Source organism: Rhizomucor pusillus (assembly GCF_041956525.1).
Source record: "Rhizomucor pusillus strain CBS 183.67 unplaced genomic scaffold VTP01scaffold_4, whole genome shotgun sequence".
Classification (NCBI taxonomy): Eukaryota; Fungi; Mucoromycota; class Mucoromycetes; order Mucorales; family Lichtheimiaceae; genus Rhizomucor; species Rhizomucor pusillus.
The window spans coordinates 564,985-587,594 of record NW_027192146.1 but is presented as its reverse complement, the minus strand read 5'-3'; the positions used below and the strand labels follow the sequence as shown (position 1 = coordinate 587,594).

The 22,610-nt window shown below is 45.3% G+C and overlaps 9 protein-coding genes across 9 annotated transcripts; 3 read left to right on the top strand and 6 right to left on the bottom strand.

The window, feature by feature from the left end:
* Positions 1-469: 469 nt before the first annotated feature.
* On the top strand, positions 470-1,579 carry VTP01DRAFT_7533 (uncharacterized protein; the record flags this gene model as incomplete). The annotated part of the gene is made up of 1 exon (XM_069386555.1): positions 470-1,579. The coding sequence occupies one exon, from the start codon at positions 470-472 to the stop codon at positions 1,577-1,579; it is 1,110 nt and encodes a 369-aa protein (XP_069241998.1).
* A 337-nt stretch (positions 1,580-1,916) lies between these two features.
* On the top strand, positions 1,917-4,810 carry VTP01DRAFT_7532 (uncharacterized protein; the record flags this gene model as incomplete). Its single annotated transcript, XM_069386554.1, has 7 exons — positions 1,917-2,343; positions 2,414-2,509; positions 2,574-2,777; positions 2,833-2,971; positions 3,026-3,494; positions 3,555-3,963; positions 4,029-4,810. The coding sequence occupies 7 exons, from the start codon at positions 1,917-1,919 to the stop codon at positions 4,808-4,810; spliced, it is 2,526 nt and encodes an 841-aa protein (XP_069241997.1).
* A 135-nt stretch (positions 4,811-4,945) lies between these two features.
* On the top strand, positions 4,946-6,459 carry VTP01DRAFT_7531 (uncharacterized protein; the record flags this gene model as incomplete). The annotated part of the gene is made up of 9 exons (XM_069386553.1): positions 4,946-5,122; positions 5,183-5,234; positions 5,296-5,345; positions 5,410-5,522; positions 5,584-5,740; positions 5,807-5,884; positions 5,945-6,066; positions 6,123-6,265; positions 6,335-6,459. 9 exons carry the CDS (start codon positions 4,946-4,948, stop codon positions 6,457-6,459), a joined length of 1,017 nt encoding a protein of 338 aa, XP_069241996.1.
* Positions 6,460-6,521: 62 nt separating this feature from the next.
* VTP01DRAFT_7530 (uncharacterized protein) lies at positions 6,522-7,303 on the bottom strand (the record flags this gene model as incomplete). The annotated part of the gene is made up of 4 exons (XM_069386552.1): positions 6,522-6,632; positions 6,695-6,888; positions 6,959-7,058; positions 7,142-7,303. The coding sequence occupies 4 exons, from the start codon at positions 7,301-7,303 to the stop codon at positions 6,522-6,524; spliced, it is 567 nt and encodes a 188-aa protein (XP_069241995.1).
* Positions 7,304-7,891: 588 nt separating this feature from the next.
* VTP01DRAFT_7529 (uncharacterized protein) lies at positions 7,892-10,210 on the bottom strand (the record flags this gene model as incomplete). The annotated part of the gene is made up of 6 exons (XM_069386550.1): positions 7,892-8,999; positions 9,058-9,257; positions 9,330-9,639; positions 9,704-9,736; positions 9,798-9,865; positions 9,926-10,210. The coding sequence occupies 6 exons, from the start codon at positions 10,208-10,210 to the stop codon at positions 7,892-7,894; spliced, it is 2,004 nt and encodes a 667-aa protein (XP_069241994.1).
* Positions 10,211-12,876: 2,666 nt separating this feature from the next.
* VTP01DRAFT_7528 (uncharacterized protein) lies at positions 12,877-13,221 on the bottom strand (the record flags this gene model as incomplete). The annotated part of the gene is made up of 1 exon (XM_069386549.1): positions 12,877-13,221. One exon carries the CDS (start codon positions 13,219-13,221, stop codon positions 12,877-12,879), a length of 345 nt encoding a protein of 114 aa, XP_069241993.1.
* Positions 13,222-13,544: 323 nt separating this feature from the next.
* Positions 13,545-15,339, bottom strand: VTP01DRAFT_7527 (uncharacterized protein; the record flags this gene model as incomplete). The annotated part of the gene is made up of 4 exons (XM_069386548.1): positions 13,545-14,478; positions 14,530-14,638; positions 14,698-14,944; positions 15,010-15,339. The coding sequence occupies 4 exons, from the start codon at positions 15,337-15,339 to the stop codon at positions 13,545-13,547; spliced, it is 1,620 nt and encodes a 539-aa protein (XP_069241992.1).
* Positions 15,340-15,578: 239 nt separating this feature from the next.
* VTP01DRAFT_7526 (uncharacterized protein) lies at positions 15,579-19,794 on the bottom strand (the record flags this gene model as incomplete). Its single annotated transcript, XM_069386547.1, has 9 exons — positions 15,579-16,306; positions 16,362-16,656; positions 16,728-17,097; positions 17,160-17,237; positions 17,292-17,508; positions 17,565-17,820; positions 17,882-18,639; positions 18,710-19,604; positions 19,714-19,794. The coding sequence occupies 9 exons, from the start codon at positions 19,792-19,794 to the stop codon at positions 15,579-15,581; spliced, it is 3,678 nt and encodes a 1,225-aa protein (XP_069241991.1).
* A 667-nt stretch (positions 19,795-20,461) lies between these two features.
* On the bottom strand, positions 20,462-22,434 carry VTP01DRAFT_7525 (uncharacterized protein; the record flags this gene model as incomplete). The annotated part of the gene is made up of 7 exons (XM_069386546.1): positions 20,462-20,533; positions 20,593-21,230; positions 21,293-21,575; positions 21,633-21,943; positions 22,004-22,214; positions 22,277-22,338; positions 22,410-22,434. The coding sequence occupies 7 exons, from the start codon at positions 22,432-22,434 to the stop codon at positions 20,462-20,464; spliced, it is 1,602 nt and encodes a 533-aa protein (XP_069241990.1).
* Positions 22,435-22,610: the final 176 nt, after the last annotated feature.

The following is a 22,610-nucleotide window of genomic DNA, read 5'->3' as shown; positions in this document are numbered from 1 at the left end:
CGGGCTTTTCTAGACTTTTCAGGATTTTAAAACATGGTTGTTACTTTTGTATTGTTATTTTAATATCATTGTGATTGATAAGTTGTCACGTGTTTCTTTGATAAAAGGTATCAGGAGACCATACAGTCAGCAATGCCGTCACCAAAATGTCCTAAATGTGAATAAATAGTTCCATCTACTGGAGTACGATGAAGCAAAAGATCTCTTTTGCGTTGCCGATCTAACCATTTTCTTGTGATGCTTTGTTATAAAATAAATCGATAAATGTGCAAATCCACATTGTGGATTAATGCGCCAACAATTTTTGAAAAACCTGTAGTCCCTGGTGGCGACAATCCGTTTGGGATTGCTTTCCATTTTGGAGCCCTCTCCCAGTTTAAATAAACTTATCATCCGCACACGCAAGTGTAAGCTTTTCCTTTAGAAATACTTGACACTGCCTGAAAAATGGATCAGCCCTTCATCCGATATGAACCATTGTATCAGCTTCTCCCCAGCTGTGGAGCGCAGTTTCGACGTCAGTGCATACAGAGTCGTAGTCAGTCGCTTGTTCAAACCAAAAATGTTCTGGGCAAGCCGTCACTGTCGACGATCGCTACATGCAAATGACTTGACGCGAGCAATACGATTTTATCATGATAAGGCACTTCCAGAGCAAGTTCGACTTGTCATGCGAAAACTTCCACAGCCTGTGGTCGTTGTCACCACAGCAGACAAAAATATGCGACGCGGTGTTACTGTGTCTTCCTTTACGCCAATCACTTTGCAACCTGAACCGTTAGTATCATTCTGCGTGCGAGTGCCGTCAAGGGCTTCAGACTTGCTGCATTCAGCTGGCGGAATGGTGATCAATATGCTCTCCCACGACCAGGTGCAGCAGTCAGTCGCGTTTTCTTCGCCCAACAAGACTGATCAATTCAAAGATATCCCATTTTACGACGATCCATCGACTGGACTCCCCGTACTGATGGGAACTCTTGGCTCTATGCACTGCAAAGTGCAACAGGTGTTGAAACTAGGCGATCACGAGCTTTGGATTACCCGTGTAGTCAAGGTTGACCAGGGTGTAGGTGGCAAATATGGACGGCGTGAAGAAGCCCAACCACTGCTGTACCACGATCGTCGCTATCGAAGTGTAGGAGAACAAGTGTTCATGAAGGCATTTGAGGATTCAATGGATCCAAAATTATGGACGCACAGAGCACATATCAGAATGGCATGGAATTATCTGCGAGAGCTCGGAAAGGAAAAGGCAGAGCCGGTTATCAAGGAGTCCATCCGCAGACATTTCGAAATGAACCCTTCCAAAAATTTGATATACCACGAAACAATTACGACTTTTTACATTTATCTCGTTGATCTCGCCATAAAGTCATACGATGCAAATACACAGGACGAAGAGGATTTCTTTGAATTTCTCGAATCGTTTCCCATCCTGACAAGCAGAAATACTATCCACAAGTACTACTCATCAGTGCTGCTCAAGACCGATACAGCTCGTAAGCAGTTTGTTCCACCGGATCTGAATCCTTTACCTTCCACGTTGGAACCCTCCAAGTCAATTTTAGACATAGAATAGATAAATTTTTCTGATATACATATATCGAGTATAGATATTCTTGTGGGAATAAATAAGCTTGTCAAGATTGCGAATACAAAACGGTATATCCTCGATGTCATCCTCTACGCAATGTTATCAAAATCTGTGAGAATAACAGTAACTGTCTACCCTCGGCCATGCACTTTGTATTTATTACACTTGGCGGTTAGCATGAACATATTGTTGACATGCAGTGAAGAAACAATGCTTGTGTCACATACGGAGGAACAGTTTTGCCGTATTTAAACAATTTCTCGCGCCCACATGGACGCGTGTATAGCTTTCTTCCTCCACTCTCACTTCCATTTCGTACGCAATGGTGGATCGCCCGGACGTCACTGAGCAGACACCTCTGTTGCAACGTCAGTATCCAGAACCGGCGTCTCGAGCTAGTTTCGGCGCCACAAAGAGAGCAACAACGCTCGGGTATTTCCTCCTTTTTGGATCCTTAATTCTTCTCTCGATTGTTGCCTATGGCATACGTACTCCACTTCCACCGGCTCTTTCTGACACTGCAGCTGTGGCAGCGGATGGGTTTGCCGGCCAGCATGCATACGATGAATATTTATCCAAGTTGACTGAGCCCCACTCTGTCAATTCCCGTGGAAACATCATTGTCAAGGATTGGCTCGTTAGTCTAGCAAAGGAGTTCCAGGTCGAGGCCGCAATGAACGGCATTCGAGTCGATGTCGTTGCCAATGACAGTATATCCGCTATATTCCAGCAAAACTGGTTTAACGATAGTAAAGATTCCCTTTTTTCCTTTGTTTGGACGCATGTCATATGTAGCAGTATTGATTCTTGTTACTACAGACGAGCTCCTTTTTGCCGAGTCTCGCAATGTCATGGTCCGAATACACGGATCAAAGTCCAATATCGAGGAAGCGCTTTTAATCAATGCTCATTATGGTAAGCTGTCGGGGTAAAAGCATTGATTCGTCGGTCTTATGTAAGAGTTTTTTGGCCTTTGTAGACAGTGTTCCCACCAGTCATGGTGTCACAGACGATGGTATGGGTGTTGCGGTGGAGCTTGAGCTCTTGCGCTATTTTGTGAAGCATCCTCCACAGAACACAATTATATTCCTGTTCAACAATTTTGAGGAAGGAGGTCTGGTTGGAGCAAAGCATTTTGTCAAACATTCATGGTTCCCCACAGTCAAGCTCTTCTTCAATCTTGGTACAATAGAGATTATTTGGATCAGACGGCATTCTTGCTAATTATAGTTCCGTAGAGGGCGCTGGTGCTGGTGGACGTGCAATACTTTTCCGATGTAGCAGTCTGGAAACTGCTCAGCTGCTTGCAAAACATGCTCCTCTAGTGCACTCGACTCCTCTTGGCAATGACATGTTCAAACTGCAACTTCTTAAGAGGTAACCCTGTTTTATATATTGACACCGAGACTTTGCTGCGATTTCAATAATCAGCGACACCGATTATACGATACTGGAGAAGCTCGGTGTACCCGGTCTGGATATTGCATTTTATAACCCACGTTCTCATTACCATACTCCGAGAGACACTTTAGAGTATACTACACCCGAGGCGGTGCAGCATATGGGACAGATGGTCCTTGCAGCTGTTCGCGCTGTGGATCAAGCTGATGGTATCCTCTCCAAGGAGCATGAACGCAAGATGGTCAATTTCGATATTCTTGGTCGCATAATGTTTGCCAATGGGTTCCCAGCCGTGAACACGGTGAATATCTTATCTTTAGTATTCGTGCCGCTCATTGCAGCAGTGTGGACATTCTTTACCTCGGAAAAGAATTTAAAGACGGTTGCTTGTCGTGCAGGATTGGTGTTGTACGGGCTCACGACAGCTTTTGTAGCCTTTATTCTTTCGGCATTGTTTGTAATAGCTGCAGCGGCCATTATGATTAAAATTAATCCCAAGGTAATACCAATACGACCTTTACCAATTTCACTTCGAGACTAATTGGATACTGATACACAGGTCACCTATGGTAATGCATATGCTGTTGGTTTATATATGCTTGCAGCAGCTATTGCCGGTGTGAATTTTTCTCAGTGGGCATGTTCGCTGATCAAGCCTGTGCGCGAAAAGCTTTCACCGCCAGAGACAAATTTCTACGGTGTAACAGCTTTCTGGTGGCTCATCGTTGTAGCAGCTACTGCTTTAGGATTTAAACAGATCGGTGTACTCTACTATGCGATTTTCGGTTTCCTTGGGAACGTATTGGGCGCAGTCCTTTATCACGCTATTTCCAAGGACAGTAAATTACGCCTGCCGCTAACTGCAATCACGCAGCTGGTTATTCCAATCCTTGTCTTGATCGACTACACTTTCTTAACTATGGATTCGATGCGCCATGCAACTGCAGATGGAACCCCAGAAGCTGCAGGTACAGTCCTATTTTACTGAGAATGTGTAGCAAAGTATGAACTTACCAATGCGACCATCATTTAGTGTACGCTCTTGAAGCTGTTACCATCCTGCTTATCGCTTTGCAGTTGCTGCCGTGGATGAATTACGCTGGTAGTCGTGGGTATTTAGTAACCTTGAGCGTGTCGGTTTTCGTCGTCCTGCTTGCTGTCTGCGCTGTCCTACCACCTTTCACTTCAGGATGGTCTCCCAACAAATTGATCTTTAGGCAAGAGTACAATGCTACCCAGCCTCTTTCCACCGTTACAGTGATTGGAGCTGCCGGTGTTCCATCCTCTCTGTATCCGGCTCTTACGGATGAGGAAGCGAGAACCATCAATTGCGAGCCTTTTAAGAAGTATCAGACTGCATGCCACTACCAAACAGATAAACTCCCGCTTTATGCCCAGAATGCGAATGAGATGGATGTAAATATTGTGGGCAAGGAATGCAAGTACAATGTATGTCGTGTAGACGTGTCGATGGCGGCAAAGAACTCTCTGCTATGCCGTGTCCATTTCGATGCACCTGGATACTCGTCCGACCACATAATCAAGGCCCGAGTGAACGGCTTAGAAACTGAACAGGACACCAAGATCGGCTCGCTTTTGACTTACTCTACCAATTATGGAGACCGGATTGACTGGAGTGTCGAGTATTACAACAATGCTACGACTCACGCGGCTATCGGCTGCTTCTACGATGAATGGAGCAAAGGCGAAATACCCGCGTTCACTCATTTGTTGAACAACATCCACAGAGATACCACACTGTTGCTTCGTGGGCAGGGCCTTGTCTTTGTTAATTTCGCTCAATTGAATTTATGATCTATTCATATCTGCACATATAAATTATTGTTGTGATAATTGAATAAACTTCATGCTTTCTCGAGTCTTCTGGAGATCAATGAAGCATTAGGTCCATCAACCCTGTCTCCGACGACCTCTTTAGCTTTTTGGGTTATGGCGACTGAGCAGAGTCAAGAACAATACTATTCACAGCAACAGCAGCAGCAGCAGCAACCACTTCAGAACGACAGTCATTCGGTGATTCTCGTTACAGCCGGTTACGACAATACTATTCGATTTTGGGAAGCTCTCAGTGGCATTTGCTCGCGCACCATTAAGCACCCTGATTCGGTAATTCATGATCGAAAGCGTGGACGGTAGCATTCACGAAAGCTCACACAGTCAAGCCAGCAAGTAAATCGTCTATGTATATCGCCGGATAAGACAATCCTAGCTGCGGCAGGTAAAGCCCGAGTTGCTGTTGATGCCCTTTCTTTATGCATATCATTCAAAAAAATATGCAGGCAACCATTCAGTCCGGTTATATGATATTAACAGCACCAATGAGAACCCTGTAAGCCTTGCGTCAAAAAAGGAATAACTACAGTGATGAAAGCTGACACGTGTGTATATGATAGTTTGTTGTATTTGGAGATCACACAGGCAACATCACAGCGACTGGATTCCATGGGGAAGGACGATGGATGTTTACTGCGAGTGAAGACGGGCACTTGAAGATTTGGGATACTAGGTATGCAACATACGTGTAGAATATCGACAGAGCAGCAAAGTCTCACGCACAGATGTCCAAGATCAAAAGCAAATCCGGTCGCCACGCGGAATTTTGATAACGGGGCAGCTATCAACGATGCCGTGATGCACGCTAACCAAGGCGAACTTATAACCTGCGATCAGAACGGTGCAGTTAAAATCTGGGATTTGGCAGCGCATGCTTGCACACACGCACTGGCAAGTATTCCCGTGTGACGCGTGGTAGTAGATGAAAGGGAATCCTGACAAGAAAAATCCAAAAAGGTACCGGAAGAAGGTGTACCAATGCGTTCGGTTACCGTAGCCTCGGATGGATCCATGTTGGTTGCTGCAAATAATAAGGTAAATGATAGAAAATGAATGAAAGCTTGTCGTCAATCGCTAACGACCACTCGTATACAGGGAATGTGCTATGTATGGCGCATGTCCAGTACATGCTCTGACGATGCAGATATCGTGCCTGTAAAAAAGTTCCAAGCACACAACGACTATATCGTTCGCTGTGTACTTAGCCCGGATACCAAGTAAGTTTGACTAGGCCTTTTAGAGCAACGGGCATATCAGCTAACATACTTTGCAGACTGTTGGCAACTTGCTCGGCTGACAAGACCGTAAAGATATGGGACACCGAAAAAGACTTTAAACTGGCACTCACGCTGACGGGTCATCAGCGGTGGGTATGGGACTGTGCATTCTCTGCCGATTCGGCATATCTGGTAACAGGTAAGTCCTATTATCACCACTTTACGCTTTCAAGGAGATACTGAGAAAAACCGGCTTTGTACGGAACAGCTTCTTCCGATCACGTAGCACGACTTTGGGAGCTTTCTCAAGGAGAAACCATTCGGCAGTACAATGGCCATCACAAAGCTGCAGTGTGTGTCGCACTCAATGATCTATCCATCGGTTATTCCTAATTGCAACTTCCTCTTTATCTTTACCCACTTTTGCCTATCCCATCCTTTCATCATGATGAAAATTATGCACTATTCTGCTTTATTGCATTCAGGCCAGCTGCGTGCGGAAATAGGATAGACCTTGTGCCGTTATAAACTTCCAACAAGACCGGCCGCAATCGCGGCAACAAATTCTTTGTTTTTCTTCGTGTTTGAGTTGCTTGATCATTTTGGGTGTTGCATGTTGATTACTTACTTGAAAGACAACTATCATGCGATCTTGTTCTTTCACCAGGATAGCTAGATAAGACTTGATCTGCCACATGGTGATTCCTTCATTGATGATGATATCGTCGATTTTGTGTCTGTCTATAAACAGCGACTCCCTTCTGCCTAGGAGATAGACTGTTTGTACCTGAACACCAATGTCACGTACAGCCAGGATACTCTCTAGAAATTTAATGTTATTCTCAGTTGCCCCCTTTCCCCTCTCTCGTTATCTTTTGGTTTAGACACTTGCCATATTTTACAACATGGTGCTTGATCCAAATCCAAATTAAAACGATGAGGATGCAGTATACGTAGAGGAGATATTCGGTGGAATCAAAGTATGGAAGCAGCTAGTTAGAAAAAACCACATTAAGTATTCTTTTCATTCGTAGTCAGTTAATCGACAGTGTGCATATTGTATGCGAATACTTACCACCAGCCGAAAGAGACCGGAAACCAGCGAAACATAAACGAGATCCGTCCAGTTTAGCAATGACACGTTGGCGTGGTAAATGTACTCGCGCGCATGTCCACCAGGAAGAATGTGACACGTCAAATTGCCAACAGCATAGCTCGATCGCTCAGTATCGTCCATGTACCATGGATGGCTGCAAAAAAGGAAAGAGATCTGGTGCATGCACCAGGTACAGAAATCATCAATCAAAAGGATCGGCATTTCATTCATCCACCTCAGGAAAGTGCGCCGAGTTGGTAAATACAATACATAAAATATCGAGATAGAGAGACAGAACATCCTTTGACCGGGTAGTATGCATTGATACTGTATTGCAGGACCCAGCTCACTGCCACTATCATCTCGTTTGTTTTCACACAAGTGGATGAGATCAAGCCCGGCTCTCCGCAACTCTCAACATAGATAGATACCTTTTTCTTTTCGGTTTAGATTGCTTTTGAAGAAAGATCGCAAGTATACATGGAATTTACGGTCAAAAACACAAAGGAATGTACATTTACTACTACTAGTACTTTTTTCTTTCTCTGCTTGGGAGCATGCTGGGTGTGTAAATGTGCGCGTTTGTGTGTGCATCGTTGTGTTGTGCGTGGGATGATTGTAATGTATTGCGTGATATATTGGACAAGGCATAGTTGCGTATACAAAGGGAAACAAAAATTACAAAAAGTGGCTGCTAACGTCGCTGTGCTGTTGCTGTTTGCGTTGGGGTTACTGGTTTTGATGATGCTTCCAAGGGAAGGGAGATGCCATATCCAAATCGGAGGTGCTGTTACTACTGCTGCTACTACAATTGCTGCTGCTGCTGCTGCTGCTGCTGTTGTTGTTGTTGTTGTTGTTGTTGTTGTTACTGCTGCTGCTATTTTTACTATTGTTACTACATATGCTTCCATGATTGCTAATGCTATTGTTGCTATTGTTGATATGCTGTTGATGTTCCCGGTACTGCTGATGGTACGCATTGATATTTGTCGATGACATGGTTGCGTATGCATTGTCGCCCTGAACAATGTTCATTGCAACTGTTTTCGCGTCTTGTAATTTTCCAGTCGTTTTCATGCCGACGACTTGTAAAGCAAGTTCCAACAGCGCTTGGTCGTTCACGTCATAGTAAGTAAATAATGGAACGTCCTGTCCATCCAAGATTATGGGATGTTCCTTGAAGGAGACGACAACTGGGCCTGGATGAGTCATGGGTGGTAATATGCACACTAGGGTGTTTGGGCTCCAGTAGACGGTGGTTGCAAGATGCTCGCCAAAAAGACAGGTCAAGCCGCTGTGGAAGCCAGAACCAAGGATGGTGACCTCGGTGCCACCATACGTTGGACCTTGGGAAGGAACAAGGCGTTCCAGCTGTGGTATGTGAGAACGGACATCGCCATCGGACAGAGGGTGCCGAAAAGGGGGCGCAGCCGCCGTAAAAAGTGGATTGAACGCTGTTGTTACCTGCTGGTGCTCCGTTGCTGCCAAGATATCTGGTTGTTCTTCACCTGGCGTTGGCAGGCAAGAGTCGAGAATTGAAGGGAAAGCGGGGCACGTTACGGGATCCATGAATGCTTGAGTTACAACGTCGTCGCAAGCGGAACAAAGCGGTGTGTTTGGCTTGCTTCCTTCGTCAGCTGCAGAGGAGAAAGAACCTCGCCGGGAGGCCGTGGGCGTTATTGGTGCTGATCTTTTTGAAAATAAGGTACAAGCGCCCTCATCCTGTGAACGCGAGCGTTTCTTTTGAGTACTCTTGTGATCGTCAGTAATCAAAATAGGCGGAGAATCGCCGATGCCGACAATAGAGCCTTGTGCGTCCCGAAGTTCAAAATGAATGCTGAGAATAAGATGATTAAGAATATGAAGCCACGTGCATTGACTTGCTAGATACGTACTAGAACCCGATTTTCTCACTGTGGTGCCGGCAGTAGCACGTTATCCGCGTCGGAAGGATGGCGTCGCCTGAGCTAAAATTGACATACGGTCCACAATTGAAAAGTAGGACGCGCTCCTCTTCGGGTACGTCGTCAATGACAGAGAGTATGCGTTGCTCTGTTGGTTTGCCAGCATTCTTGGAACGTTCGGCTCGTTTGCGCTACAATTGCGGGTGCGTGTTTGGTTTTCGATAGGCTCACACGAATGGCGGTTTTTATTTGTTTCAACTTACCTCTCGCTGTATGCAACCATCGCACATTTTGACACAGTGATCGGGTTTTGAGGCACATACAACTTTGGCATCAAGATAGAGCAGTTTGGACTCGTCGGATAGCATCATCCGCCCGCCGTCTGCAGATACTTTTTGCACAGTCTTCTTTAATCGTGACCGAGAAAGAAGCCGATCTGGCAGTTTAATGTATGGCCAAGATGGCACTTTAGTCCCATCTGCTTTCAACAACTGGATACAAAGCCTAATTTGAGTCTCCACGCGCGATTTTCCCGGCGCCCCAATCACTCGTATCTGGTAGCCGTTGCTATTGCTAACAGAATTCATGTTACGAAACTGTAATTTACTATGCTCCCCATAAATTATTTTTTGCATACCCGCTCTCACAGGTTCGGGACCCCTCAGACGATCTAGATTTACATGTTATGCTTGACAACAAACAAACCAAACGTAAATGTTTGTTCAACATACCTCGCTGGAGTCTGTGCCTCCACGTCGTAGTCAGCTATCTGGAAAAATGGCTCAATCTCTTGGCCGCTCTAAACGGAATTTAGTAAGATTATTTTTTTTTCTGTTTTCTCTAACTTGTGCTTACTTGCCTTGGTTTCATACAATTCACTGTTGCTGTGATGTACTTTGATAAGAGCATCGCTGTTGTAAGGAGGAGACATGGGCGACGAGGGGATGGAAAAACTTTCATGCTCGTTCGCAACAGAGTTGGAAGATGTCGAAGGAGATGGAAAATGCTTGTTTAAACTGGTGTCGTCAATGGAGAGAGCTTTAGAGGTATGCATGAGGAGGTGTGCCGTATCGATATCTCGGAAGAGAGCGTTGTTGCAACTTCTCTGACTGTGAGAAAGGAGCAAAGATGGTGTAACGGACATTGGAGAAGGGTGGGGTATGCAAGACGAGAAAGAAAAAGAACAAGAGGAAAGACGAAAGAAATAGTTTGAGGTTAAGACGAAACAAAACGCAAAGATTTATATATGTCAAATAACAAGGAAGTTATTTGGCAGTCTCAGCACGTTTTTGGCGGCTTCAATTGCGATGAGGACCTTGATAGACTTCCAGAAACTACAAGTGTGGGAAAGAAAGCATAATAAAGATAGTAAGCAAGGATCCGTCCGTCCGAAGCGATTGTGCAACCTTTCTTTCGTCGTCTCGATACGTTTTCCGTGTTGGTGGTCTGATCGCAATGAGATTCCGACGCGCTCTGTACCTGTGCTACATTTCGTTCTCCTTGTGTCCCCACCCCCAAAAACAAACCCAACAGGCATCGTAGCTAGACAGCGTGGTCATGGTCGTGGATGATAGGCGATCTCTCTTTCCTTAATTTTCCGTCCGCATAAGATATTTTCCCATTGATACAAATTATTTTATCTGTGCTTAGAGGGTTTCTTGACGACCGTGGGCCGGATTTGAAAGTTCCATATTTGGATTGGTTGACTTGATTGTTGCCAGCTCCCATACTTTTACGCAGCTAACGGCATCAGTGCTTGGTTGTCACTGTGAGAGATATAATTGTCTGAAAGTTGACACTAATTACCAAGCGCTAAGAATGACAAATAAAGAGAGAGAGGGAGAGACATAATTCCATAGATTCTTGGATCAACCACGTATATAATCGATCTTTAACGTAAAAACTCCCAAAAACAAAAACCTTGCAAAACGAAAACAAGACACTGTTGAGCAAATATTAACATCAATAGCATTGCAGAAAACCGTCCGTAAAGTATAATTATCGATGATATCACCATTTACTCGTGTTTCACTACTACAGAATCTAGTTAACATAACATTTATATTTGTTCAGGTAGGATGAACCATTTAAAGAGAGATAAATCGGTAGCAAGTCTCTCTTTTTCACTCCTTGAAAAATAAAATAATCGATATGGTTGCGGCAAACTTCTGGTTTGAGAAGTATTGTTTCAAACAAACGATCTCACAGATCAAAGTATACATATGCAATAATTGACAGCAGCAAAGGTCCCACAGACAGCGCAGCATGCATAATTTCGAGGCTGGAACTTGTTTTATCTTGTGGGGCACATTGCGTGTGAAACACCGCTCGGGCGTTATCCCCTTTCTTTACCCGCGAAGACCGGTTTAACGATGATGGGAGATCCGGAATAAGCTCGATAATCCACTACGCATACAACAGAGATCGATCTGTCTTTCCCCGATCCATCCTCGTTACCTAATCAATTCCGTTTGGAGAGTTCTTCTCTTTTTTCTTTGCTGGAACCACGTAGCTCGTCTCTAGCATCGTAATTTAGGTCCACTCTTCGTGAGCCGTTATTCCTTGTACTTCAAGATATTGTACCCTGCTTTCAAATATTCTTGGCCATCATACTTCGTGGAACACACAGTCAATACTATCCGGGGACATAGATTATCTTTCGATACTATATACAAGCATCGCAAGTCATAAAATAGAAATAGTCTTATCTCTCGTCGTATATGATATCGACGAGCTCGTTAGTTGCAACGACAGACCACGTATCCCTGATTAGTAACTGTCTCTAGATTATGGTCATAGAACGTTCCAACCTGCCACAAGCCCGCTCTTGCCCGTTATGTGCATAGATTCAATCTCCTTAGCGATTCCTGGTAAAGAAAGGAAGGAAGTTTACGAGCCATTCAAGGTTTAGCCGCACAGCCTCCTTCAGAGTCAAGCAACTTTATTCTTTTCCTGTTTTGCGCTATCTCACACATTCTAAAGGATTTGCAGCTGACATTATGCTATTAAGGAGCAAGATTTTAGGCCGGAGAAATCGCATTCCGAGTAATTGGAACACTATCCTGCTAGCGAGATCTCCAGTCTGACAAGCTTATGCTATGCGATAAGATGTAGCAGTTGCAGCTTACTCTCCTTTGCTGTCAAGCAAGCAAAAGGAATATAGAAAAATCATCCCTCATAAATGTAGGGCCACTCCGTTCCGAAATGCTTACAGTGATCGTGGATTATCCCACTTATCGTGACCTCAATCTATGCCTGAGAAATCTCTCGGCCGAGATCCTCACGGATATCCTCCTGTCTATTTTAAATTTAGTCGCAGGTTATTCTTCGGTTCCACACACATTGCAACGGCTCCAAAAGCGTGGGACACGTGCCGAAAACAGAAGGATGAGGTGGATGATCATCTTTCCAAATGGCTAGCTAGCTCTGGAGAGAGTAGTTGCACAGTAATTTGTTGCTAGGTATCACATTTCATCAGAAATCAGAGATCTGAATCTTGCATGCATATTTTGCTGATACACACTCTAGAAAGTTTTGTTGTGTTTGCAAGATTTAGAGATTGGATGCCTGTGCTGGCATAGTTATCAATAGAAATAGTATTACAAGCTGGAGTCTTTAAACTATAGTTTTAAGGTTTAATGAGTTGTAACTTGGAGAGAGGACTGAACTCGTAGCAATGGGTGTTTCTGCTGGCTATGCAAAGTTTGGAAAATTGCTCTCTTGCGTGTGTGTATACAATAGTTGTGTCACAGCTCCGTCATCTGCATCTGCTGCTGCTGTGTAAATCGATGGTGGTAGCAACGTGTGTTGTTATTGATACAGGTGAACAAGACCGTACAAAAAGGTATGGAACAGGATATATGATAATAAACCGCCAAGTGCTCCATCCACGACCAATTCGCGCCAGCCATTCATAAAGTATCTTGATGGCTGGGAACGGCTCTTGATAAGGATGAGCATCGTTGCAAGAATTGTCCAGCTCAGGGCATAGAATAGGAAGCCGCTCCAGTTCGTCAGACCGAGGATGCCCGCTGCTGATCCTGCAATGGCCGCGAAACACGAGCGAATGAACTGCAGCTGCTTCATATTATGTGCAACGTGAGGTTGGTAAAACCTGTGTGCATCTTGATTGGGTGGATTCACGTTCGGATTCATTGCTGTCAAGACGTGTTGGTCAAAGGCGGAGAGCGGGGAAGCATCATCACCACCGCCCAAATTCTCCCCCCTTTTCGCTGCCAGATCACCTACTTTACAAATATTTACATTCGTATTTGTATTATCCAATATTGTCATATATTGATAGAGATATTCACCGCGTCATTATCCGAGTATTTGACAACAATGCACTTTATGATGAGGTTAGGGGGCACCTGTTTACCAGTGCAAAAGTTCTGATATTCAGATACGAGATAATAGGTTTATTTGGTAGCGTGTGGTATCCTCTATGGTGCCAAGTACTTTAAATATCGATATTATATTTAGCAACGTTGCAGGTTTCCATTGGTATTCTGTGACCGGCGCAGTTTCTCTTGTTTTCTCATTGCCCTCAAAAGATCACCATCGTCTTCATCGTCGTCGTCGTCGCTGTCTTCTAAAGATGAAGAAGGCTGAATATTATCTGTATCTCTCGGTTGCTCGCTGTCAACTTTAGAATATCGTTTATCAGGTTTAATTGCCTCGAGCTCTTCCTCCGAATCAGAGTCGGGAAACATGTCGAAAAATATGATATTTCCAGTCGGTTTTGATTGCTCACTGTTTGCTGCTGTTGAAGATGGCTTGTGCTCTTCGCTCTGCTGACGAACAGAGCTTGGGAGAGAGGACGTTGCAGTTCGGGCATCTTCTGTGGTTGATACACTGGTAACCGACGAGGCGGCCGAGTTCGCTTGAGGTGATGACAAATTTGCTGATGATCGAGAACTCTTTGGTTTGAAGTTAGAAAACGTATGTCTAAAAGATCCGCTTTTGGAGGAGGACTGGGCGGATGCTTGCTGCTGCTGATGGGAGGACGAGTTGCTACTTTTTCGGCGAAACATACTGCTCATTCCCAGCTTTTTCCTCTTCTTTTCCTCTGCAGGCTCTGCAACTGTGATCTCTGGAAGCGTATAGGATGGCGGTCGCATAGTAGGTGCATCGGCAGCTGCATCGATCAGTATGGGAGTATCAACGAACATGTACCCGAGCTCCGAGTGACCTCCAGTAAGAGGTTTGTAGATGGCATGGGGATGGACGAGCACTTGAATGCAAACCTTGTACTCTACAGTCACTAGACGTCCGCTGGCGACGGTGATGGTTGGTATGGCATCCACTGGGATTGGTAAACTTTGCGATATCGTCTGCACAGAGTAGTCGGTTTTCATTAATAGATTGACATCCGCGTGCACCGCGTATGCTTGCTCAGATATAACCTTGGTCCTTTACATCTTGAATTAGTGTACATTTCCTAACTGACAATTTACACTCTACCTTTCTCCGCATGTCAGAGTACATATTCTCATTAATGAAATGGCAATTCCACGTTTTCGTCTGTATGGGCATTCATGCCATATATGTGCTACAAATGGAATCACATCGCCTAAAACCAACTCGCTTAAATTACAACTGGTTGCATTTATCCACTATTTTTGTCTTTACCTTGTTCGCGAGCTTTACACGGGACAGTGATCTTGGTTGCAGGCTGATACTGCCTCTGAGTACCAGTCTCATCGGTAACCAAAGCTTTAAATATAGCCTCGCTGGCTTGTTGGTCTGTTGCATTCATATGGTTGTAAGGCAATGCCAGGATCGGCACCAAAACCTGCGCAGACGGTCGTTGCTCCTGGTCATTGATAATGATGCGGATCCGGTATTCTACACGAGCTTCTGCCGTTTCATCACGTATCTGCGGAAATTCGACGTTAATGCTAACTTCGTCCACGGCAATCAATCTCTTTATGCGGGCGGTACCTCAAATGATGAAGGCAAATCAGCAGATTCAGGCACTTTGAGTTTAAACGGGTATACGAGTTCCTTGTCAGCTACCAGGTCGATCGACTCGCTCGTATGGCCTCGGACAAACGTGCCCGCTGCTTTGAGACTCCAAACTTCTTTGAAGTATTCGCAGCTGTCTTGCATTTGCCCGATGCGCGTGCAGACATGGCCACTCCAAACAATTCGTAGGCTGGATAAGCGTTCGTGGCGCGGCGAAAGAACTACACTTCCTTCCAAAGTATCTCCAGGACGATACTGTATCCGGTCCGGAGGAAGCCAAATCGACACATGCTCCATTCCAGTCATAAGAAATAGCGAAGAAACAACCTGCTGAATGGGTTGTGCAACGTCAATGGGTTCGGGGCTTAGCCCGTTCCAACTTGTTCGAATAACATTTAAGGGAAACTCTTGTATCGACTGCCACGTTTAGATGGCTCTGCATCCTTCATTTATTTTCAAAGACGGTATACGCTATTGTAAACAGAACGGGAAGAAAAAATGTATACATTCCAAAAGATAAGTATAAAATACACGCAAAAGCTTTTTTATGCATAGGGGTTGGCGCCCAATACACGGATAAGCGGTGGTGTTTTCACCATCTCGATGGATACCAGTACTTGGATCTTATCCATGGCCATGATAGTTTGAGACGCTTGATCAGGACGGTAAGCTGTGCTGTCTGAAAGGCGTTCCATAAGCATCGATGCTCGCTTGCTAGTGGATCGTGTCTTTTCTGGAAGAATAACTGGAGGCTGCTGTGTCTCTTGAGTTTTCGAGGTTTCAGATCCGACGCCGTTGGTTTGAGACTGCGTGGATTCCACCATTCTTTGCACCTTGCCATTTGTCTCGGCTTGCATCTCGGCTATAATTGCTTCCTCATCCATATCTTCCTCGTCTTCATCGTCAGATAGGCTCCAAGGATGCTGCTTGCCTGTTGTGGTATCAACTCCCTTCTTCCAGTACATCGTCAGTGCGCGTTTCTCCCGATCGAAGTCAGATCTCCAGACAGGCAAGTTGGCCAGGTGGATACGACGCTCTAGATTGAGCTCGGGAATCATAATATCAAAGAATTGATCAAACACTGCAACCACCGTAGCCTCCTTGCGTACAGTCGTAATGTTTGAGTCAGGCTGTTTGATACCTCTTTGGTTCAGATACACGGCTAACCACATCGAGATACTTTGCTCGCGAGCGTAAATTGCAGCTTCCTTCTTGACATTGCAGTGTTGAGCCAACTTTTGAACGGTATCGCGATCCAAATAGAATCGTTTTTCTAAGATCAAACGATTAGTTGAATGGTTCATGGAGCACATAGGTTCGCGCCTTACCTCCTGAAAGGGTCGCTTCCAACTGTCGGTGAACAATGATATCAGAGAACCGGCTTGAAGGTGCAGTGAAATGTGTGAATAGCGGTGCATTAAGTGCATAGTGCCCATATTTCAGGATATCCAAAGTGCCTGTGCAGAAGTACTTTGGTGGCTGCATTGTCTTAAGTACCATAACTGACAACGCTTTGCGAAGCGTCGGGTCTTGAATGGACTCGATTGATCGTTCAATGGCACCTGCGCTGGATATATCGATAGGAACGTTGAGGTATCGGGAGACATAGTCTTCGAGTTCACGCTGTTAAGAAATATGGAAAATCAGTATGTACTCATCAATAAAATCCGCGTGATCTTGCCACTTTCACTTACGATTTTGCGAGCATCCGGGGGCGCATGCCGACGCAAAAGAGCTTGCTCAGGGAAGTGGCTAGATACCCTTTGAGCAACACTTTGATTGGCAATCAAGAAGAGCTCCTTTGTGATAATTTGGGATGGTTTCTTCTTGGCGATCGCAATGCTGACGGGCTCGTGTTTTTCACCGAATTCAAAGGCAAGTTCCTGTCGCATTTGGGACATGCCGCCTTCGGCATATCGTGTCTCATGAAGCTGTGTCGCAATGCTGTACAATGTACGGATATCTTGCTCAAGGCCTTCCCGGATTGCAGCATCGGAAACGCTGTCCAAAGTACCACTGTTGATAACAGTCTGCGCATCTTCGTAGGAAACATTTGCGCAAGGTCTATCAAAAATTCCATTGGTACATTGACTCGCCTTGCTTCACAGAATAGGAGGAAGACTTACGTGATAACGGTTTTGCCAAACCAGGTGTCCAAAACTTTTCCTGCAGAGCTCATCTTGTAAACCACTGAGAAGGCGAGTCTATTACTTCATTAGTACTCATGTCGCCTGCAACGTAATGTAATGGTCACTTACCTCTTCTCGTTTGCAACCAGATTGGTAACCTTTTCGGTCAAGTCGGTCGGCAAAATAGGTACAAACTTGTGGATTAACTCGACACGCACGGCACGAGCACGAGCTTCCTTATCCATAGGAGAGTGAGGCTTGATAAAGTGAGCGACATCGCTGACGTGAATGCCAATATCATAAATATCTTCGCCGATCTTTTGAATGGAGATAGCATTGTCCAGAACTGCATTTTCAATGTTAGCTTACAGTCATTGTCAATATTCATCAATCACGACTCACCTTTAGAACCTGCTTCAGCCAGTGTGAAGATACGAACGTCAGTAATCTCGCGACGGCCCTCCAAGTCCTCTGCCGAGATCTCGTAAGGGATGGAAGGTAGACATTGTCGCACAGCTTCAGAAAACTCGGTGTCTGTCACATTATTATCTGCCAGAATAGCTTGTGTTTGTACATCCAAGTCTTCAATTCTTCCTAGTTCGCGCTCAAGAGTGCCAAAAGGATGCAAAGATGTGATAGGCCAACGCTTGATAGATCCCTGCAAAGCAAGATTTTTAGCGTTATGATTCAAGGGTTCAACTTTTGATATTTCAATTTACCACAAATAGTCGATTTGCATAATTCTCTGGATTTTCGACGAAGTCTTCCGGTGCTTGCTCGATAGGAATGGCAATGAGTGGCACTCGTTTATCAGTAGCCTTGAACCATACAATGCGGGGTGCTTCCTTCTTGGGAGCCTGTCCAGTCTCCGCTTTCTGAGCCTCCTCTGCAGCCTTTTCTTCCTGGGCGCGCTTGTTGTTGGGACGCATAAGGGTCAGAGTACCGGAGAATACCTGATTCTGAGCGCGCTCCAAAATGGCCACAACGACACCGCAGTATTTGGGTTTGACGGTATCCACATCGCTGTCGCCACCAAATATAATTTCATTTTCATCCTCTTCGTCAGGCAAACGGACCTTGGGTTGGCCGCCGTTGCGTGCAAGTTTGGCCTCTTCCTTCTCCTTCTTTTCTCGCAATACCTTTTCGACATCAACCAAACGGATGGCTACGACATCGCCTTCCAAGGCACGGTTGCGATCGCGCGAGCCACAAACATATATATCGGCATCCAGATCATCGCACGAGACATATGCGTCGCTGCGGTTACGTTTGTTGACACGCAACATGCCGCGCACAAGCTGGCGGGAACGGAACAACGGCGTCAAGGCTGAGAAAGGCAAATGAGCAATAAATAGCGGTCGTCGCTGATGCGGGTTTGCATCGTCTCGAGTGAAGTTGACGCGAGTTGGAGTAAACGGAACAAGGTTGAAGGAATGGCGATACGAAGCTGTTCTAGGCGAAGGTGCAGCGCTTCCACCTGTAATTAAATGAATAATTTAGTCGATTGTTGCTTGTCCTTTTAAATACTTGTCGTCCTCCGAACTTACTGCTTCTCCAGTCGTATTGCGACGATCTTCTGTTCATCACCTTGTTGGAATCGTTGCCAAGGCTAAGCGGCTTATTAAAAGAGATACGCCTATTGGATCGAGGTTCAGCCAGCGGCTGGTTCTCTGTTACAGTAGGCAGTTGCAAACTCATGCGCTTGCCAGTGCTGATGCTGCCAGAGATATTGCCATTGAATCCGCTCATGTCAGAGAAACGTCGACTATCACCAAACGGCTGGTCGGAAGTATCGTCTTCGTTGCTGGCTCGTTTGCTGTATGTTCCCATCAATTTCGCTTCCGCTTCTGCCAATGCTGCCTCGCGAGAAACATAAACATCCTCCTCCTGCTCACTGATGCTGCTGGCACGCATGCGCATCACACTGCTGCGGCGACGATCGGTTGACTTGGCTTCAGACGGGAGAGGCAAAAGAGACTGGATGTCGATTCCGCTGTTCCGGTTGCTTGCGCCACTGCCATGAGAGAGACGTCTGTTGCTGCTGGAGCTCGCAGTTGGTCCCAAGGACTTTCTGCTACCTCGGCGACCGGTGGAGACAGAAGTAGAAGGAGCACCAGCACCAGCACCAGCAATTTCTTCCTTTGCATTATATGGTGGAAGAGACTTTAAGGTGTTGATCATATCCTGAAGCGAATCAACTGTGACAGACTGTTCATCGTGGTGCGCTCTGCTGTCTTCTTCCTCAGCAAGTGTATGTAACCCAAAGTTTGTATTCCGGCGGCTACCGCCCTGATTGGGCACCATATCGGATAAGGTGGCGGACTTGCTTCGTTGATGGCCGCGTTGGTGTTGTCGCGAAGGAGGATGTCTCGCCTCGCCGGTTGGGCCAAACGCATGGAAAGACCGACGTTTATCAGCACTTCTTGACGATGATGGCGGCGACTAGATTGCGAAGGGTGAGTAAAGATCGCACGTCTGCAGACGCAGACCCTGTCCTCTGTATCTTGTTTCCATACAGAGGTGCGTCACCCATGCCGGGAAGGCCACTTACGGTTTGCTCGGGAGGGTCAAACAGACCACGAGTACTCTCAGGCGCCGTTTGTTGCTCCAATGTTTCAATGTCGTTTTCCATTGGGATGCCAGAAACGAAAGGAACGAAAAGCAATCAGCGCTTTTAAAAGATGTAAAAAGAGAGGTTGTGTGTCTTTAAACGATACAAAGAAAAAGAGTTGAAAGGAAGAAGAGGAAAGATGGGGACAGCATTGTTGCAGGCTTTGAGACTTTCACAACCCTTGCCCATTTCAAACGCCGTCTCAACTGTGCAACCGCACACGCTTCCATTGCAAACCCTTTTTCTCATGACTGTGGACAAGAAAACTGACTGCCGACACCATTCCTGCACTGTTTATACTTGGAGAGTATCAGTGCTGTACAGAAAGGCATAGCTGATCAACATGCGATGATTTTATTTTTTTTTTTTTTCTGAAAGAGAGAAGCATCGGTGTTTAGACAAAAGTTTATTTCTTCTTAGGGCCAGCAGCCGTACTGTATGTAGTTTCTTTGCCCAGGGTGCTTTAAAATACCGGATGGTACATGGCGTCGCGAACAGAATTTGAGTAACAAAAAAAAGCAATATCTCTGCTATCATCACAGCATTAGTTGAAACTTGCGAATCATCTCTCTCTATCTGTATAAAATAAGCTTTTCAGGCACACAAATATAAATTCGAGACAATATAATTAGGTGAGCTTTTTTTAGAGCTGGAATCGACAAAACCAGGAATTTTACTTTTTTCTTGTTTAAGCTTCATTCTTTTTGTTTTTAGATAAACCAGACACGATATCATCCACTCTCAAAAGCAGACATGCAGACTAATTAAAACGACAGCGGTTAGTTGCTAAACTTACAAAGTTTAAACTTTATCTCCTACCTCAATAGCGGTCTTGATAGTCTGCACCTTGACAGCATTTGGTTCCCATACACCGTAGTCCTTCATATCTACAATCTTTCCAGATTCACCATCGATACCAAACGTGTGTTCACCGTTTGCATGTTTTGCTCGAAGCTGTGTCAAGGTCTTGATAGCATTGCCACCACAGTTTTGAACCAAAGTACGGGGAATGACCTCCATGGCTTCAGCCACTGAGCGGTATGGCCATTGCTCAATGCCTTGCAAAAGTTTTGCATTCTCTTCGAGTTTAACAGAGACCGCCATTTCTGTGGCACCACCTCCTGGAGCGAGCTTGGCGTTGAAGAACACGTTGCGGGCGACGCACATGGCATCTTGCAAGTTACGCTCGACTTCTGCAATGATATCTTTGCTGGGACCGCGGAGAATGATGGAGCATGCCTTTGGATCCTCACACTTTGTAAGGAAGGTGAAGTATTCATCACCGATCTTTTCAATGTGGAATAGACCGCACTTGGTGCCGACATCGCTTTCTCGCAAATCATCGACGCGGTTTACAATGGTAGCTCCTACTGCGCGAGCGATACGGTTGTTATCAGTTTTGCGTACACGACGGATAGCAGTGATGCCGGCCTTTACAAAGTAATGCTGTGCCAAGTCTAGCCAAATTCGGAGAAATCAGCTATCTCTAACCTGCTATGAAAAATGAAACAAGCCATACCCGATACACCCTTTTCGGTAAAGACCAAATCAGGCTTGACAGAAATGATCTTGTCGCACATGGCCTTGACTTGCTCTTCTTCGATTTGCAGTATCCGGTTCCAATCAGTTTCTTTGGTGATTTCGATATTGGTCTGCGATTCTCCCTTCTTATATTCCAATGGACAATCCAACAGGACAATGCGAGGGTTTTCGATGCGTCGGCGCATCTTGGGATGGGTAACGTCTTTGTTCAAGATGAGGCCATCCAATACTCGGGATTCTTCGATTTCGCCTCCAGGGATCTAGCGTCACATTTTTAGCATGCATTCTACAAATAGAGTGGGTTTCATGCGTAGTACCTTTTCAACGCGAGCATATCGCTTAATATCCACTTCACGGCGACCGGTACCTTCCTCTTCCATGGCGACTGTTCGAACAGCATCCAAGGCAAGCTTGCACATTAAATCGCTCCAAGTGCTTACGAACTTTGTGCCAATTGAAGACTTGATCAATGAAAGCATCTCCTCGTTGTTGTTGACATCTACAGGCATAGAGATTTCTTCTACAATCTGCAATGCATCCTCCAAGGCCTTCTTGTAAGCGCTGATAATGATAATTGGATGTACGTTGTTTTGGATGTGCGGCAACGCCTGCGCAAGGACCTCACCAGCTTCAATGATATCAGGAGGTGTTAAGAACGTTCCTGGATATTCTAAACTCGAGTGCTTACCAAGAATGATGACACTGGTGGTACCATCGCCGACTTCTTCATCTTGTGTTCTGGAAAGTTCAATCATACTTTTGGCGGCGGGATGATCAACCTCGATTTCACGCAAGATTGCGTTGCCATCATTGGTCAGAAGGATGCCGCCCATGGGATCGAGAAGCATCTTGAGCATAGATCTCGGTCCCAAAGACGTGCGAATGACATCGGCTACAGTCTAAACCAAAAGACAAGTTCTAAGCACAGTGCCTGGCATCTTTCACGCGTGTCATCTTCTACCTTTGCAGCAGTAATGTTGGAGAGCTGAGCCTTGCGGCCAGACTCTCGCTCCATGTTGGTATCTGTTTCGAAAGTTACTTTTGTAAGCAACAGTAGAATCTCGGTAGGAGAGGCATCTCGGTAGACAACATACTCATTACAAGAATTGGGCTCTGCATCTTTGTAAAGGCATTCAAAAGCAAGTTTGGCACGTTTTTTTTTCGCAACGCGAGAAGCTTCCATTCACAGTCCGCACATGTCAAACATGCCTGCAGACTGCAAGCGGCGAAAGAATTATTACTGTATTTTTTAAAACAGTTGTCGTTTGGAGCATAAAATTGCACGACAAACAAGA